The 19,536-nt window shown below is 39.6% G+C and overlaps 1 protein-coding gene across 2 annotated transcripts in view; it reads left to right on the forward strand.

The window, feature by feature from the left end:
• Positions 1 to 19,536, forward strand: part of SMC1B (structural maintenance of chromosomes 1B) — a 64,784-nt gene that overhangs the window by 5,297 nt on the left and 39,951 nt on the right. For both annotated transcript variants that reach the window (XM_025399320.1, XM_025399322.1), the window contains exons 3-10: positions 1,488 to 1,600; positions 1,690 to 1,893; positions 5,775 to 6,013; positions 8,984 to 9,242; positions 11,853 to 11,993; positions 13,575 to 13,657; positions 14,502 to 14,709; positions 18,492 to 18,677. In XM_025399320.1, coding sequence (XP_025255105.1) covers positions 1,488 to 1,600; positions 1,690 to 1,893; positions 5,775 to 6,013; positions 8,984 to 9,242; positions 11,853 to 11,993; positions 13,575 to 13,657; positions 14,502 to 14,709; positions 18,492 to 18,677 — 1,433 coding nt within the window. The remainder of the gene's footprint in view (positions 1 to 1,487; positions 1,601 to 1,689; positions 1,894 to 5,774; positions 6,014 to 8,983; positions 9,243 to 11,852; positions 11,994 to 13,574; positions 13,658 to 14,501; positions 14,710 to 18,491; positions 18,678 to 19,536) is intronic.

Consider the following 19,536-nt stretch of genomic DNA (forward strand, 5'->3'; position numbering starts at 1 on the left):
TTTTTGAGATGGAGTCTCGCTCTGTCGCCCAGGCTGGAGTGCAGTGGCCAGATCTCAGCTCACTGCAAGCTCCGCCTCCCGGGTTCCCGCCATTCTCCTGCCTCAGCCTCCCGGGTAGCTGGGACTACAGGCACCCGCCACCTCGCCCGGCTAGTTTTTTTGTCTTTTTTGGTAGAGACGGGGTTTCACCGTGTTAGCCAGGATGGTCTTGGTCTCCTGACCTCATGATCCGCCCGTCTCGGCCTCCCAAAGTGCTGGGATTACAGGCTTGAGCCACTGCGCCCGGCCTCATAACATTTATTCTTGAAGTTCTTTATGTTTATCAGTTTTTCTTAGTGATGAACAAATTGTATGCACATTTTTGGCTTTTATAGACAGTTTTTTCTACCACCAAAAAGCAACTTGAGTGAAATGTTTGAATTTGTGTGTGTGTATATATATATTTACAGGAAAAGGGCGAGGATTGGAGAAAGAGGAAGAAATTTTTTTTAAAGGTGTGGATGGGTAAGAGACCAGTAGTTGAATTATTTGAGCCTTTGATCAGTTGTTTACATGTGATGGGGGTAGAGGCAGAGTCATTCATGCCTTAGGCTAGCTCAGTGAATCTGCATTTTTATATAAGATAGTATAGGCTGGGCATGGTGGCTCACGCCTGTTATCCCAGCACTTTGGGAGGCCACAGCGGGAGGATTGCTTGAACTCAGGAGTTTGAGACCAGCCTGGGTAACGTGGTGAGACCCGGTCTGTACAAAAAATTAGCTGTGTGTGGTAGCGTGAGCCTGTAGTCCCAGTACTTAGGAGGCTAAGTTGGGAAGATCACTTGAGTTTGGGAGGTCTAGGATACAGTGGGCCAAGTTTGCGCCATTGCACTCCAACCTGGGCAACAGAGCAAGACCCTGTCTCAGAAAAAAAAAGATAAAGATAGGGCAGAGGAGACAATCAGATATGCATTTATCTTCAGATGAGCAGAGGGATGACTTTGAATTCTGTCCTTTGTCCTGTACATGTGAAGATAAGCTGTCATTTTATATTGTCAGGTTGAAATTCAACAGAACTGTTTTAGGGTAAAGATCTTGGGGCCCACAAGGAATTTCCCTGTGGGTAAATTGTGAAGGAGGCATGCAGTTGTTGTTGTTGTTGTTGTTTAATCTTTACAGCTACCTTATTTAGGAACAAAGTAGGAGGCAAGTTTGCATGACCTAGTTTCCAGCTCAACTTTTCCCTTTGGCTTAGTGAGTTGGGAGTTCTGAGATTTATTTTCCTTTTACATCCTGACTCGGATATATGCTCCTTCAGATCAGAGACTTTCATGTGTTTTGTTCGCCACTGTAAAATAGACCTTGACATGTAATAGACACTTAATATTTGTTGACTCATTAAATGCATTTATTCCCATGTAAAAGTAATTTTATTAAACTTTCAATGGATTTTGAGATATATCTGGTATTTATATATTTTTTAACAGGCTTTTTATTCTTTTATTTTAGGGGGATGCTCAGAATTTCGCTTTGATGATAATCTTGTGAGTCGTTCTGTTTACATTGCAGAGTTGGAAAAGATAGGCATAATAGCCAAAGCACAAAATTGTTTAGTTTTTCAGGTAAGTAGCTGTAGTAGTTTATTTGATTCAGAATTTTGAAAACACATCACTATATTTTTTATGTTGGTGTGCATTACTGTTTTTAAAAGGGAACTGTAGAGTCGATTTCACTGAAGAAACCCAAAGAAAGGACACAGTTTTTTGAAGAAATCAGCACTTCAGGAGAGCTTATAGGAGAATACGAAGAAAAGAAAAGAAAGTTACAAAAAGCCGAAGAGGATGCACAGTTTAATTTTAATAAGAAAAAAAATGTAGCGGCAGAGCGCAGACATGCAAAATTAGAGAAGGAAGAGGTAAGATGTCATGAAGATGTAACCATTAAGTATTGGATACCAAATTTTCTATATTAGAATCACTAGATATGGGCTTGGGGTTACCAAGAAGATTAATTTAATAGTATAAGACAATTAAAGCCCAATATTCATTAAGATAAACTTTTTTATGTATTTCCCACTATTTGGGCTTTTCTTTCCGAATAGGCAGGACAGCCTAAACTAGAAAAATGTCTGATTTTCCCAACTGAAAACAAGCTTGAGGGGTTTATGTCTTATGTAGCAAAGGCTCTCAGATGTTTGGATATTAAACCCCTTATGCTCTTAAAAATTATTGAGGACCCCAAGGAGTTTTTGTTCATATGGGTTATATCTATTAATATTTATTGTATTTGAAATTAACACTGGAAATGTAAAAACTGTTTTAATGATCCCTGTAAAAATAGCAATAAACTCATTACATGTTAACATAAATAGCATTTTTATGAAAGATGACTATATTTTCCGAAACCAATAGACATTGTTTTACCACTTTTATAATTTCCTTAATGTCTAACTTAATAAAAGACAGCTGGATTCTCATAAACACTTCTGTGTTAAATCTTACTTATGATAAGACCTAGCAATTTTATCCACACTGTCAGTGCAAGTGTCAACACATTGAAATAGACAAATAAAGTCTTAGTATTACTATGAAAATAATTTTGCTTTCAAGGACTCCCTGAAAGTGTCTTGGGAAGCTCCTAGGAGGCCATGGCCACATTACATGCAAATGTATCTCTGTACATTTCTTGGGCCGCTTCACAATGCCTAATATAGTACCTTGTCTTCGGTTGTAGTTAAAGTGATATTTTTGAAACTCAAATCAGATCCTAACTTTCCATGCATAAAACCTTCCAGTGCAGTGCTTCTCACCGCACTGATAATGTTGTCTCTTATAAAGCGTACTGGTCTTGTCCCTGTTTACCTCTTGAACCTTAACTTCCTGTGCTTTGCTGCCACATTGACCTTTGTTATGTGTTGAACACAACAAACTTCTTTCTATTCTGGGATTTTTGCTATTCCCTCTGCCTAGATAGCTGTATGCCTGATTTTGCATACCTGGTAGTCTCTCTTTCATGTTTTTATTAAAAAGCCATTTTCTCAGGTAGGCATTTACTGTTCATTCCTCCAATCTAAATTAGCACCCTTTCCCTTGTACTAGCACATTGCCCTATTTTGTTTCTTTTGTAGCATTTATTGCTGTATAAAATTATCTTGTTTATTATTTGTTTGTTTGTCAACAAAGAGTCAAACTCTGTAAAATATTTGAAGAGGCTTATTCTGAGCCAAATAAGAGTGACCATGGCCTGTGACACAGCTCTAAGGAGATCCTGAGAACATGTGTCCAAAGTGGTCGGGCCACAGCTAGGTCTTATACATTTTAGGGGCTATAAGACATCAGTCAATGCTTGTAAGATGTACATTGGTTCATTCTGGAAAGGAGGGGGAGCGGGGCTTCCAGGTGGATTCAAAGATTTTCTTTCTTTTTTTTTTTTGAGACGGAGTCTTGCTCTGTCGCCCAGGCTAGAGTGCAGTGGCTGGATCTCAGCTCACTGCAAGCTCCGCCTCCCGGGTTTACGCCGTTCTCCTGCCTCAGCCTCCCGAGTATCTGGGACTACAGGCACCCGCCACCTCGCCCGGCTAGTTTTTTTGTATTCTTTTTAGTAGAGATGGGGTTTCACCGTGTTAACCAGGATGGTCTCGATCTCCTGACCTCGTGATTCGCCCGTCTCGGCCTCCCAAAGTGCTGGGATTACAGGCTTGAGCCACCGCGCCCAGCCTCAAAGATTTTCTTATTGGCAGTTGGTTGAAAGAGTCTTATATAAAGACCTGGAATCAACAGAAAGGAAATGTCTGGGTTAAGATAAGGGATTGTAGAGACCAATGTTCTTGTTATGCAGATGAAGCCTCCAGGTAGCAGGCTTCAGAGAGAATAGATTGTAAATGTTTCTTATCAGACCTAAAAAGGTATTGGACTCTTAGTTGATTGTCTCCTGATTCGGGAAAAGAGGCTTGGAAAAGGGAAAGGGGATTCTTTACAGAATGTAGATTTTTCCCCACAAGAGACAACTTTGCAGGGCTATTTCAAGATACGGCAAAGAAACATATTCGCAGTTAAAATATTTTAATTTCCTTTCTTTTCTGTCATGTGATACTATGCCAGCATCAGGTTGGAAAGTAAGCTATATTATATAGGGTTGAATAAAACCCCTCTGGCCAAGCGTGGTGGCTCACGCCTGTAATCCCCACACTTTGGGAGACGGAGGCGGGCGGATGACTTAAGGTCAGGAGTTTCAGACCAGCCTGGCCAACATGGAGAAACCCCGTCTCTACTGAAAATAGAAAAATTAGCCGGGTGTGGTGGCACATGCCTGTAATCCCAGCTACTCAGGAGGCTGAGGCAGGAGAATCACTTGAACTGAAAAGGCAGAGGTTGCGGTGAGCCGAGATGGCACCACTGCGCTACTTTAGCCTGGGTGACAGAGTGAGACTCTGTCTCAAAAAAAAAAAAAAAAAAAATTCTCTGAGGACACTTTGTAGAGCAGATTCCCCAGGCTCCTTAGATAGAAATTTGGGCAAGAGAAGAAAAAAGGTCAGAGTTTAGTCCTCGTATTTATTCTCTGACTTTTCTTCCTCTCTTCTCCCCATTAGAATAACCGGAATATAAACTGCATGAGAGCAGGGTTGGGCTGGGTATGGTGGCTTACATCTTTAATCCCAGTACTTTGGGAGGCCGAAGTGGGAGCATCCCTTGAGCCCAGGAGTTCGAGACTAGCCTGGGCAACATAGTGAGACCTCATCTCTACAAAAATAAGACTTAAAACATTTGCCAGGTGTGGTGGTAAGGGAGGAGACCACCCACTCAGGAGGCTGAGGCAGAAGGATCTCTTGGGCTCAGGAGGTCGAGGCTACAGTGAGCTGTGATCGTGCTATTGCATTCCAGCCTGGGTGAGAGAACAAAACTCTGTCTCAAACAAACAAACAAGATCAGGGATAGTCTGTCTTATTTTCTGCTGTATTGCCAATGCGTAGACCAGTGCCTGGCACATAGTACTCGATACATATTTGAAGAAGTAAATGAAAAGTGGATGTTTCTTATTAGTGATGTTTCTCTATGTCTTCATATTTTCGAATGTGTGTATACATGTCCTTGGTTTTGTTAGTGGAAAGGAGTGGCAGCAGTGGAAATCAGACTGTAGTAATCACGATATACTGAATTGCAGAATTTAAACATTTTAAGGACAGTTAGAACAAAACAACTTCCTAATTGTTTTTTAAACATCCTAGCAGATAGCCTATTACTTGAAATACTTCCAGTATTGATTAGGAGCTCCTCTTGAGGTAGTCTGTTCCTTTATTTCTTTAATAGCACAAATGTTAAGGAAATTATTATTTTTCACATATAATTTATCGTTGTAAGAGTCCTGTTTTATCAGCAGAAAAACTACTTCCTGTAGTAGGAATTTTTCCTGGAGTCACTGAATTTAAAGTTGCTAGCACTTTATTAGTCATATCACACTCTTCTTTCAGTTTACAAAGGAGGAAGCTGATGCCAGAAATACTGATTGAGTTGTCAAGCTCACAGGTCCAGACAAAAGGGACCCAGGTGAATGCACGCCACTTCATTGTTCTCATCATCATACCACTGAGCACAAGAACACAACATCATTTACTGGTTTACTGGGTTATTTAAAAAGTATATTCAGAAACCCTCGCCAAATTATGCTACTTTTGGCAAGGATATTATGTCCTAATGGCAAATAAAAATTTATTAATTTGTTGGTACAATAGTTGAGTTTATTAAAGGCCAACTTAAATATACTCCCTTTTAACTGCTATTGAATTATACTCTTTTATAGGCAGAACGTTACCAGAGTCTCCTTGAAGAACTGAAAATGAACAAGATACAACTGCAGCTTTTTCAACTATACCATAATGAGAAAAAGATTGATTTCCTGAACACCAAGTTAGAGCATGTGAAAAGGGATTTGAGTGTCACAAGAGAGTCTTTGTCTCATCATGAAAACATAGTTAAAGCCAGGAAAAAGGAACATGGAATTCTAACTAGACAACTACAACAAACAGAAAAAGAATTAAAGTGAGTTTTTAAAAGTTGATATTAACAATTGGGTTATATGTAGATTGACAGAGGAAATAATATAAGTGACACTTTGAAAATTGATTTTTAAAAATAAACATTTTACTTTGGAATACTTTTAGATATACAGAAAAATTATAAAGATAGTACAGGCCAGGCGCGGTGGCCCACACCTGTAATCCCAGCACTTTCGGAGGCCAAGGCGGGTGGATCACAAGGTCAGGAGATTGAGACCATCCTGGCTAACATGGTGAAACCCCGTCTCTACTAAAAATACAAAAAATTAGCTGGGCATGGTGGCAGGCAGCTATAGTCCTAGCTACTTGGGAGGCTGAGGCAGGAGAATGGCATGAACCCAGGAGGTGGAGCTTGCAGTAAGCTGAGATCGCACCACTGCACTCCAGTTTAGGTGACAGAGTGAGACTCCATCTCAAGGAAAAAAAAAATAGTATAGAATGGTCCTGAAGTGGTGGTATTTGTCTGGAGTAATACCCGAGGTTCATTGCCTCACGCGAAGGAAATCAAGGATGCAGACACACAAGGAGTAAGGTTAAGAGTGGAGGTTTAATAGGTGAAAGAAAGAGAAAAGCTTTCTTCCATGCAGAGAGAGGGGCTCCCGATCGGGTCTTCTGGTCCACAGCGAAGTACAGGAGGTTTTATAGATGTGCTTGAGGAGGTGGTGTCTGATTTAGGGCATGAAGGATTGCTCACACCAGGTATGCCATTTGCAGAGCACGTGAAGAACTGGTTAGGACTAGGTGTGCCATTTGCATAGTGCACAGAGAAGCTGGCCACCCACCCTAATTTTTTATTGTGCAGATTCTGTACCTGGCTGATACCATGTTGCCAACTTTTCTACTGTACACATGGTGACAAGAAAAGGGAAGATGGAGCCTTCACGTTGAACTTAGCTGGCTTCTGGGTAGCCCTTTTCTGTTGGCTCAGCTGCTGGCATTCACTCGTACAAGCTTCCAGCTTGCTTATGTATGTTTGTAGCTTGACTTTTCAGGCTCCTCTTTGTTATAAAAGAAATGATTTGGGGGCTGCTTTTTGTTAAAAGGGAAGCTCTGCTGAGAACTCTCTTAACCTTTACTATCTGCCTAAATAATTTATTTTTTGCTCCTGTATCAGTCCCATATTCCCAACACTCAGTTTCTGCTATTAACATCTTACATTATTATGATACATTGTCAATCAATAAACTAATATTGATACATTAACTAAAGTCCATACTTTATACATATTTTCTCAGTTTTTGCCTAATGTCCTTTTTATGATCCAAAATGCCATATTACGTTTAGTTATATGTTTCCTTAGGCACCTTTTAGCTGTGACAGTTCTTGTTTTTGATGAGCTTGACAATTTTGAGGAATATTGGTCAGTTTTTTTGTAGAACATCTTCCAACTGGGATTTGTCTGATGGTTTTCTCATAATTAGACTGAAGATACAGACTGTGGGGAGGAAGACCACAGAAGTAAAATGTCATTTGCATTATATTCTATTAGAGTGTCAGTGTATTATATATGTCACATGACATTTATCGTATAGTATATCATATGTCATATCAACATGGTATCACTGTTGATGTTGACCTTGATCACCTGACTGAAGTAGTGTTTGTCATGTTTCTCCACTATAAGTTTTTCTCCCTTTTCATACTGCAGTCTTTGAGAGGAAGTCACTATGCATAGCCCACACTTAAGGAGTAGGGAGAGTTATGTTTTACCTTGAGGGCAAAGTATCTACATGATTTATTTGGAATTCTGCACAGATTTGTCTCTACTTGTTTATTTTAAAATTAAATTAATTGTTATTTACATCAGTATAGATTTATGGATATTTTACATTTGGAGTTATAATCCAATATTACCTTGTTGATTTTATTGCTTAGATTGTTCCTGCTGTGGCCACTGAGAACTCTCTGAGTTGGCTCCTGCATCCCTTTGAAATATTCTCATTATTGTGATTTTTTTTGGAGCTCTTCCTTACTTTCTAGAAGATAAGTATCTTCTAATGTCATCTTGTATAAGGCAGTCCAAGCATCAGCCTGCCCCAACTTGTGTGAGCCTGCCCCAGGCTCTCCAAGGAACCCTGGTTCCTTTTATTGAAGAATGGTATTGGGAACCAACATCTAGGTGGTAGATGTGTTCGTTGTTACTGGAGTGTCCTTGCTTCCAGGCTTTCTCAGCTGTTGGAACTAGGAAATACGTGTGTATACTATTTATATACATAGCTATAAATATTTTCGTATGTGACCATCTATATTAAGCTAAACATGAGTTCATATTGATGTCTCCCAATTCTAAGCCATTACCACATTAATCATTCTAGCCTTCTCTTGCTTATCTGTAACCTCCCACTTCAACAGTGGGAAATCTGGCTTCTACCATCTGCCATCCATTTGCTTAATTGTGCAATTCCAGTAATCATATGTAATAGTGTCAGAATTGTTAACCCATACCCCTTGGAAAGCATCTTTGTAACTATATGTTACAAAGTACTTATGTACAATTCTTCTGTTTTTAGTCTTACAGACTCCACTCATTTCTAGAATTTGGTCAGCATGTTTTCCTTCCACCACTTCAGTAAGGTTGTTTCTACATTTGTAATAAAGTTAGATTCTTTTATTGCATTCTACATTCCATCTAGGATCCCTTAGCCTCCTGAGTGATTCTTTTTTAATTTGCTTACATTAAGGTTCATTCTTGGTGCTGTAAAGTAGTCTAGGTTTTGGCAAATTCATAGTGTCAAGTGTCTACCACTACAGTACCACTCTCAAAAGTGATCCTGTGCTTTATTCAACCCTCCCATTGACCTTGCTCAACCTTTGGCAACCACTGATCTGCTTACAGTCTCTGAAAGTTGATTTTAGGATTTCTTTTTTAAAGTGGTTTGAGCAAAACAACTTCTTCCCTTTATATATCAAAGAAATGAAATTTTCTTTAAAGCAAATGTTTTTCCCTTTTCAGGTCACTTGAAACCCTTTTAAATCAGAAGAGGCCTCAGTACATTAAAGCCAAAGAAAACACTTCTCACCACCTTAAGAAATTAGATGTGGCTAAGAAATCAATAAAGGACAGTGAAAAACAATGTTCTAAACAGGAAGATGATATAAAAGCCCTGGAGACAGAGCTGGCTGATTTAGATGGTGCATGGAGAAGTTTCGAAAAACAGATTGAGGAAGAAATTTTACGTAAAGGGCGAGACATTGAACTGGAAGCCAGTCAGGTAAAAAAGGTCAACTTAGGGGAAATCTTATGTTTCTATTATTTCAGCTTCTTTGAATTAGAAAAAAGTTTAAAAGATGACCTGTGTGATATTTTAAGAGATTATCCTCAGTGTAAATTGTGGGGATTTAAATTTTTCAGCCTGTATACAGAATCTAAATTTATTTATTTTTAATTTTAATTTTGTAGAGATAGGGTCTCGCTCTGTCACTCAGGCTGGAGTGCAGTGGCATGATCATGACGCAGGATTTTTTTTTGTTTGTTTTTGAGAAGGAGTTTCACTCTTGTTGCCCACGTTGGAGTGCAATGGTGTGGTCTTGGCTCACTGCAACCTCTGCCTTCTGGGTTCAAGTGATTCTCCTGCCTCAGCCTCCTGAGTAGCTGAGATTACAGGCATGCGCCACCATGCCTGGCTAATTTTGTATTTTTAGTAAAGACAGGGTTTCTCCATGTTGGTCAGGCTGGTCTCAAACTCCCGACCTCAGGTGATTCACCCGCCTCAGCCTCTTAAAGTGCAGGGATTACAGGCATGAGCCACCATGCCTGGCCGATGCAGGATTTTTCTCAGTCACTTTGTTAGCCAGAGACCCTCGGTTGGTGACACCCTTGCCCAGGCCTTGCTTCCAGGCCTTACTTGGTCCCACATTCACTGCAGGAGACACCCCGTCCACTCAGCTTGCCAGGCTGCACCTAGCCTGCACTCTGGTGCGAATGCCACAGCTGCCATGGTGGCGTGTTAACAGCTCTGTCAGCCTCTTGGCCCACTCTGGCCCTCAGCTCCAGGGCTGACTCAGCCCCGCCACTGCTTCCTGTCATGTGGGGCGGCTGCCCTCTGCCAGCAGAGGGCAGAGGGCCACAGTGTTTCAGCCTTCTGTGTACCCATGTTCAGTGGGTCCTGAGTTCTTGTCTTGTGTCTAAGAAGAATGAGGCTACATGGGCGATCGAAGAGTGAGGAAAGCAAAGAAGAATTTTATTGAGTAATGAAACAGCTCTCAGCAGAGAGGGGATGCAAGAGGTCGTCGTCCACTACCTGAAGTCAGGTGGTTTCTCCCCCAGTGTAGCTGGGTCTGGGGCTTTTATAGACTCACAATGGGGGAATGTGTGCTGATTGGTTTGTGAGTATGCATAAAAAGGCTAAAATAAAGGCACCACTCTAAAGTGGGTACAACAGCGTGAAAAGCCAATTAGGGAAGGGTAGGTGTATGTAAAATAGGTGATGGGTAGGGATCAATCAGAGGTAAGCACACCAAACAGGAAGAGAGGTTCTCAATCTTGTCTGGGGATTTACCCAGGACTTGTAGCTAGGCTTTAAATTGTCTTTGTCTTGAAGGTTTCACTGGGGGCCCACCCCTGTCTGCCTAGGATTTATCTGCCTCCTGCTGCTATCAATCATAGTTCACTACAGTATTACTCCTGGGCTCAGTCTATCCTCCTGTCTACAGGTGCATGCTACCATACCTGGCTAATTTTTAAATTTTTTGTAGAGATGAGGTCACACTGTGTTGCCCAGGCTGGTCTTGAACTCCTGGGCTCAAGTGATCCTCTTGCCTCAGCTTCCCAAAGTGCTGGGATTACAGGCATGATCCACTGTGCCTGGCCTAAAAGACTGTTTAAAATAGAGCAACGAAAACCTCTATACTAAGGTCTCTGTCCAAAAATCTTAAAAGAGAAAGGAGAATCCAGAAAAAATGATGTATTTTTTCTACTTACATAGTCATAATTTTTTTTTTTTTTTTTTTTTTTTTTTTTTTTTGAGACGGAGTCTCGCTCTGTCGCCCGGGCTGGAGTGCAGTGGCCGGATCTCAGCTCACTGCAAGCTCCGCCTCCCGGGTTCCCGCCATTCTCCTGCCTCAGCCTCCCGAGTAGCTGGGACTACAGGCGCCCGCCACCTCGCCCGGCTAATTTTTTTTTGTATTTTGTAGTAGAGACGGGGTTTCACCGTGTTAGCCAGGATGGTCTCGATCTCCTGACCTCGTGATCCGCCCGTCTTGGCCTCCCAAAGTGCTGGGATTACAGGCTTGAGCCACCGCGCCCGGCCAATTATTTTTGTATATAATTGTGATATAAGATTATCATAAAATTGATAAAAGATAAATGATAAAAATGTGGTTGTCAATTACATGTTTCTGCCATCTACTGATTATAATTAAATCTTGTATAATAAGTTAGAGATTAATTCGTCACTGAACATTTTAAAGCACCTTAAGTAATTAGTTTCCTTCTTGTCAATTAAGTGATCATGTCCCCTCAAAGCCACATGTATCTTTTCAGTGTTTATGAGAGGAAAAAATGGTTACCTTATGAATAATAAGATAAACACTTGAGTCCAGGAGACCAAGGCTATAGTGAGCCATGATTGTGCCACTGTACTCCAGCCTGGGCAACAGAGCAAAATAAAAATAAATAACAGTTTCAAATATAAATAAATAAATAATAAACAGTTTTTTAAAAGGAGCTTTCATGCTCACATTATTTTCCCTGGGCAGGTGGTCGATTATGATTTAATTTATATGAAGCAAACTTTTGGGAAGATTAATTATCTTCTAGTACAGGATTTCATACAAAGAATTTGCTGTCATGAATTAGCAATTTTTCAATACTGTTTATGCAGCTGGATCATTATAAAGAACTTAAGGAACAAGTAAGAAAGAAAGTAGCTACGATGACTCAACAACTGGAAAAACTGCAATGGGAACAGAAGACAGATGAAGAAAGACTGGCATTTGAAAAGAGGAGGCATGGAGAAGTTCAGGTATCTTGGGTTGTACAGTAATGATTTAGAATTATTCTTAATGAAATTTTATTTCCTTATTGTACCTGTCTCCAGAATGAATCTCCTTAACCTTACACTATACTGCCTCATTTCATTTATTTCATGATTTGGCAGATGAAGATACAAATATAAAAGGCATAATCTATGATAGTTCTGTGAGTAGAAGAGGGTATTTTGTGCAAGAAGAAAAACAAAGGTGGTAACATAGCAGGAATTACTTTTAAAACATTTGTATAATTGATATATTATAAAATTATATGCTGATTTATGAAAATACACATTGCACATTTTTGACTTTGTGCATGCTAATTTCTTCTTGGAATAATCTATTTATCTTTACGTGTTAAAATCTAGAGTTACCAACACTGCAAAGCCTTCCCTGTCCCTCCTTTTCTTTATATCCCAGTTCCTAAAAAAGCCAAAAATAATGTCTTCCTCATATAACTACCTATTAATATTATTATTATTTGATATGGAGTTTTGGTCTTGTTGCCCAGACTAGAGTGCAATGACGCCATCTCGGCTCACTACAACCCCCACCTCCCAGGTTCAAGCGATTCTCCTGTCTCAGCCTCCTGAGTAACTGGGATTACAGGCATGCGCCACCGTGCCCGGCTAATTTTGTATTTTTAGTAAAGACGGGATTTCTCCATGTTGGTCAAACTGGTCTTGAACTCCTGACCTCAGGTGATCTGCCTGCCTCAGCCTCGCAGAGTGCTGGGATTACAGGCCTGAGCCACCATGCCGGGCCAATTTTTTATCTATATCTAAGGGCTTTTGTCAGATTGCATAAAAATAACAATGAATTGGTACCTCTCTACTAGACTGAAAGCTTATTAAAGACAGGATTCTAATTGTGTCCATTGTAAACCTTGCACTTAGTAGATGTCAATAAGTGTTGGTTGAATTGCTGTTGTCTTTTGGATACAAAAAAACAGTAAGAAGAACATACGTAGTTGCAGACAGGTGGAGAAGACTTGTAGTAGTCTCCAGTTGGATTTAATGATAAAGTGAATAGAACAAAACTTTTGTGAAATCCTCACCCGCAAGCCTGTTAGTTGCCCTATAGGTGCCTATATTATTATAACACAAAACCACTCTACTATATAATTACTTATTTAATTGTCTGTTTCTCCTACTAGGCATTAGTTCTTTGAGGGCAGGGACTCTTTCCTGCTTGTTTCTGTACCTCTAGTTCCTATCACGTGGTAGCCAGTGAATATATTTAGGTTGTTGCAAAAGTAGTTGCGGTACTTTTGCACCAACCTAATGTATTTGTTGAGTGAATTAATTAGGGATAAGAACTATATAGATATTTGAAAATAATCTCCTTGAAGTTTGAAGTTACAGAGAGAAATCGCTAGAGATCAAATATCTAGCAAATGGTAAGAGTCAGGAGTTGAACCCTGATCTGTAATTTGCTCTGATATGTTTTCATATAATTATATTTGACATCTTTCAAATTTGTAACAGCTTATAATATTATAGTAAATTATAGGCATGTAATTTTGTTGGTTTGGAATTGCTGTAATTGATTTTAGATTTCATTTCCTCTTTTAGGGAAATCTAAAACAAATAAAAGAACAAATAGAAGATCATAAAAAACGAATAGAGAAGTTAGAGGAGTATACAAAGACATGCATGTAGGTAGAGTAAAAAAAAATTTCTTGCAGCTGTTTTCTTTTCTTTTTTTTTGAGAGGATCTCACTCCCATCGCCTAGGCTGGAGTGCAGTGGCACAGTCATGGCTCACTGTAGCCTCAACTTCTGGGGTTCAGATGACTGTCCTACCTCAGCCTGTAGCTGAGACTACAGGCGCATGCCATCACACCCAGCTAATTTTTTGTATTTCTGGTAAAGATGGGGTTTCACCATGTTGGCCAGGCTGGTCTTGAACTCTTGGACTCAAGCAATCCACCCTCCTTGGACTCCCAAAGTGCTGGGATTACAAGTGTGAGCCACTGCACCCTTTGCAGCTTTCTTATTTATGTATTTCTTTCTTTTTTTTTGAGACAGGGTCTCACTCTCACCCAGACTGGAGTGCAGTGGCGTGATCATGGCTTACTGCAACCTACACCCACCCCTGGGCTCAAGTGATCCATCTGCCTCAGCCCCCTGAATAGCTGGTACTACAGGTGTGTGCCACCACACCTGGCTAATTTTTTTGTATTTTGTAGAGACAGGGTTTTGCCATGTTGCCAGGCTGGTCTCAAATTCCTGGACTCAAGCTATCCACCCACTTAGCCTCTCAAAGTACTGAGATTACAGGAGTGAGCCACCTGGCCCAGCCACATTTTTCAAATCAATGAAGAATGAGCAAAATCTTTTTTGCCCATGTTTGGTGTCAGGTTTATTGCATTTTTTACCCTTTAAAAATTGATAGAGCACTGCTCTATTCCCCTGCAATGCCAGACAAGAGTATGTTGTACCTGGTAATTCCTAAATTTTGGTTTATCGTTTTGCTATATAATTTGTTGTTATTTTGTAGGGATTGCTTGAAAGAGAAAAAACAGCAAGAGGAAACCCTAGTGGATGAAATTGAAAAAACAAAATCAAGAATATCTGAAGTTAATGAAGAATTGAATCTTATTAGAAGTGAATTGCAGAATGCTGGGATTGATACCCATGAGGGAAAATGTCAGCAAAAGAGAGCAGAGGTTCTGGAACATCTTAAAAGACTGTACCCAGATTCTGTGGTAATGAGAAGGAATAGTTAATTTAAACAAAAAAACTAAGCTTTGCTGTTTGCTTACAGCAGTATCTTCTCATTTGGGATTAGAAATATTACCATTATTACAAAGCAATATTATTTTAGACATCTTTAAATTTTGTGTTTGACTCTTTGTATTTAAAATGTAACAGTAAATAATTAGGGTAAAACTTCCGGTAGTAGCTGTAGGTACGTAATTATTGGGGAGAAGCATGACATGAACGTAGTACTCAGAAAGTTCAAATTGTGGCCAGTATCCCCAAAAGGACTTGGATGCTGTGAAGTAACCTGAGCCCTCCAGACACATAGCCTCGAACCTCATGTTTTTCATGATTTTATTTGTTTTTGAAATATTTTTTCAGCAGACATGATTGGCATATTTTTATTCTCTTAAGTATGACTGTGCATCCGGTATTGCTAGTGTGTTTCATTAACCAAAATACAATATCACTTGTTGCTTGGGGTGTCAGCATCACAAGATTATTTCCTTTTGTATCGAGGTGGCATCTGACCCTCTTGTCACTAATATCAGTGTATACTGTGCAGTCCTTATTTTATGATATGGCCTATTTTCAGCATTTGAGACTGGTAACCACTGCTCTATTTTGAAACACCTACCGACCAGGGCAGTGGCTCACGTCTGTAATCCCAGTACTCTGAGAGGCTGAGGCAGGTGGATCAGCTAAGGTCAGGAGTTTGAAACCCGCCTGGCCAACATGGTTAAACCCTGTGTCTACTAAAAATGCAAAAAGTAGCCGCACTTTGTGGCAGGCACCTGTAATACCAGCTACTCTGGAGGGTGAGGCAGGAGAACCGCTTGAACACAGGAGGCAGAGGTTGCGGTGAGCTGAGATCACATCATTGCACTCCAGCCTGGGTGACAGAGTGAGACTGTCTCCCAAAAAAAGGAAACATCTACCATTGGCCTCCATATCCACACTTTCATGGTTTTCCTCCTATCTCTCTGGCCACCCATCTTCATCTCCTTTATAGCATCTGTTTTGACTTTCTGACTCTTAAATGTTGGTTTTGACTTCCAGATAATGATGCAGGAGTAAGTCTAGGTCACAAAATCTGGATCCCCCAATTCCTATCCAAATGACAACAGCTAGTAAAACACACACACACACACACACACACAACTAGTTAAAAAAAAATCTACCTGATGCCATAAACTTTAGAAAATGGTGATAATCTAGGATTTAAAAAAAAAATGTATTGAAGTATAGCATTGCTTTTTCTCAACTCCACAGAAGCTGAACTGATAAATTGACTAATTCCTGAGAATTCTCACCTAGTATTCCTTGATCTAGCAAGAAGCAAACTCACATGTATTTGTTTCCTTTTCTCTTCTAACTGGAGAGAGTTAGATTTAAAAACTGGTGAACTGGGTGCCTGTAATCCCAGCACTTTGGGAGGCCGAAGTTGATGGATCACTTGAGGTCAGGGGTTTGAAACCAGCCTGGCCAACATGGTGAAATACTGTCTCTACTAAAAATACAAAAAATTTAGCGGGGCGTGGTGGTGCATGCCTGTAATCCCAGCTACTTGGGAGGCTGAGGCAGGAGAATTGCTTGAACCCGGGAGGCAGAGGTTGCAGTGAGCGGAGATTGCACCACTGCACTCCAGCCTCGGTGACAGAGCGAGACTCTGTTTCAAAAAAACAAAAAACAAAACAAAACAAAAAAACACTGGTGAATTGGGGAACATGAAGCTCATATGCTCTCTAATGAGAGTGAAGACCCTAGGTCTCACTAGGGCTTTAAAATTGGGAAGCCATTTTGAAGCCCTCTTTTCTAGATGAGATTTGTCCTCCTCCCTCAAGGTAGAAGAACTTGGTATGGGATATTAATTAAAAACTCAGATGAGAGAGAATTCAGGTACTTAAATGAAGTGTGTTCTTAAAAAGTCTTAGGTGAGTTCTCACTTGCCGCTACTATCCAATCCCTTACAAGAAAATAAACAGAATAGGAAATACTTATTCTATCAAGTGTTGCTCAGAGGAGGTAATTGTCTCAGTTCTGTGAGAAAAGGAATTAAGAAAATTATCCACCATAGCAAATCAAAGATCTGAACAGAGCTGCTCACATTAAACATAAGCAAAGTGAAAAGAATCACTGTGGCAGCTATAGGTACATATAATAACAAAGAGGAAGAAACTATTTAAAAACATTTAGAAGTCAAAGAGCCCAGTCTAGAAGGTTACAGAACAAAATCCCCTGTAAATGTTTTGCACTATGGGCAATTTAATAAGAACTTGAATTTATGAAACTAGATTCAAATATAAGGTAAAACAATAAGATAAAAAGGAAAATGTAAGCTGTGAAAACAAATCAGAAATAGGCATTATTACCAAATAATTATAGTTAGCATGTAGGTAATAAGTAACATAGACAAATTAATAAATTAGAAGCATTAATAGCAAGAAATGTTAATAAATTAGAAGTAGCTGCCAGGTGTGATGGTGTGCACCTAGTTTCAGCTACTCGGAGGCTGAGGCAGGAGGATAGCTTGAACCTAGGAGTTTGAGACCAGCCTGGGCAACATAGCAAGACCTCATCTCTTTAAAAAAAAACAAAAAAAAAAGGTAGCAAAAAATAATAGATTACACAACTGAAAATCAAATTATTGACCCTGAAGAAAGGCTTGAGATAATCACAAATTAATGGAGAAGAAAAAGTCAAAGATATTTAAACAGAGCAAAGACAGTGATGTTTTATCATAGGAAAATGGTATTCTTGAAGTAGAACCTAACAAATGGAGGAAGGAGTTCAAAGACAGAAAATTAAACCTTCAGATATTTTAGAGACCACTGATACATGATGCTTGACATCCAAACATTTTCTAGTCAAGTTTTTGAACTTCAATCTAATACATTCTTGACCATTCTTCAGGTCTCAGATCAAGTAACACTTCGTGGAAATCCTTCCTCAACTTTTCTTTCTTTTTTTTTTTTTTTGAGATAGAGTCTTGCTCTGTCGCCAGGCCGGAGTGTAGTGGCGTGATCTCGGCTCACCATAACCTCCGCCTCCTGGGTTCAAGTGATTCTCCTGCCTCAGCCTCCCGAGCAGCTGGAACTACAGGCACGCACTGCCACGCTCAACTAATTTTTGTATTTTTAGTAGAGGCAAGGTTTCACCACATTGACCAGGATGGTCCCGATCTCTTGACCCCATGATCTACTCTCCTCGGCCTCCTAAAGTGCTGGTATTACAGGTGTGAGCCACCATGCCCAGCTGGAAATCCTTCCTAGACTTCTTATGCCAACCTGGTCCCTGTTAAATATTCTCAGAGCACTCTCTACTTTGTCAGTGTCTAGCTCCATTTTGTACCTACATGTGATTATTGATTATTTATATCTTCCTCACTAGACTGAAAATTCTGTGAGGTCAGAAGGTACCTACTTTGTTCATTAATGTTTTATCCAGTGCCTAGCTCAGTACCTGCAATAGCAGGTCTCTTATAGATTCTTGTTTAATAGATAAGGGAATAAATTAGTATTTAATCATGTAGTTTTAGAAACTATTTTAATATTTTGGTAAGGCTAGTCCCTCTTTATTACTCTTTTTTTAAATGAAGTGTTACATAGCTAGATGGACATTGCATAATGAAACTTAGGTCTATTTGAATAAAACTCTATTAATTATGATGTATGTAATTTTATAAAATTAGTTTTTGTCTGTGCTACTTTGTCACATTAGATAACAATGAATTATATATTTCAGTCTAATATATCTATTTTTCTCTCCTTTTTTGAAACCTGCTAAGTTTGGAAGACTACTTGACCTGTGTCATCCTATTCATAAGAAATACCAGCTGGCTGTTACTAAGCTTTTTGGCCGGTACATTATTGCCATTGTGGTAGCCTCTGAAAAGGTAGCAAAAGATTGTATTCGATTTCTGAAAGAGGAAAGAGCTGAACCTGAGACATTCCTCGCTCTAGATTACCTTGATGTAAGAACTTTGTAATGCCTGGTATTTATAGTGATAAAAATCTTGTCTTTTAAAGAATGATCTTATTGCCTAAAACTATGATAGTGATTGAAAAAAATTGTAGCTTGTATGTCAGTTAGGCAATCATTTAAATGGCTGGTGTTAAATATATTGGCAAGCAAAGAATAATATCAAGTGGCTATTCTCTTTCTTGACATCATATCATTTCTTCCTTATCTAGTTTTTACAGAATTCTACCTTTGATTTCATTGCACTAGCAGTGCACCACTCTACCTATTAGCCAGCAATGTATTTTGTCCTATATAGCAAAGTATAGGAAATGGATAAGATGTATGGTCTGTTGGTGAAATGCCAATTCAGTCTTAATTGTAAATATTTGACCCAGTGTGTTAACTCTTTGTGAAAGAGGCTAAATTTTGAGCCTTGAGGTATGTATTGAGATACCTTAACATATCCTGAGTCTAAATTCGTGAAGCAGAAACTCTGTCATATCATGATTGATATCCTTCAGTGATTATTCATTGACTACTCAAAAAAGTGTCCTCTGTGGTTCACCAGTCAAGACCCTGAATTGCAGGCAGTCTTCATGGTAGTTAAGAGCACATGCCTTAGAGCTAGACTGCTCTGAGTTTGAATCTCAGCCCTACTTCTAATTAGATCTTACTAATTTATTCTTAATTTTTCTTTTTTCTTTTCTTTTCTTTTTTTTTTTTTTGAGACGGAGTCTTGCTCTTTTGCCCAATCTGGAGTGCAGTGGCGCGATCTTGGTTCACTGCAGCCTCTGCCTCCTGAGTTCAAGCAATTCTCCTGCCTCAGCCTCCCAAGTAGCTGGGATTACAGGTATGTGCCACCACACCCG

The sequence above is a fragment of the Theropithecus gelada genome, chromosome 10 (genome assembly GCF_003255815.1).
Source record: "Theropithecus gelada isolate Dixy chromosome 10, Tgel_1.0, whole genome shotgun sequence".
NCBI classification, from domain to species: domain Eukaryota; kingdom Metazoa; phylum Chordata; class Mammalia; order Primates; family Cercopithecidae; genus Theropithecus; species Theropithecus gelada.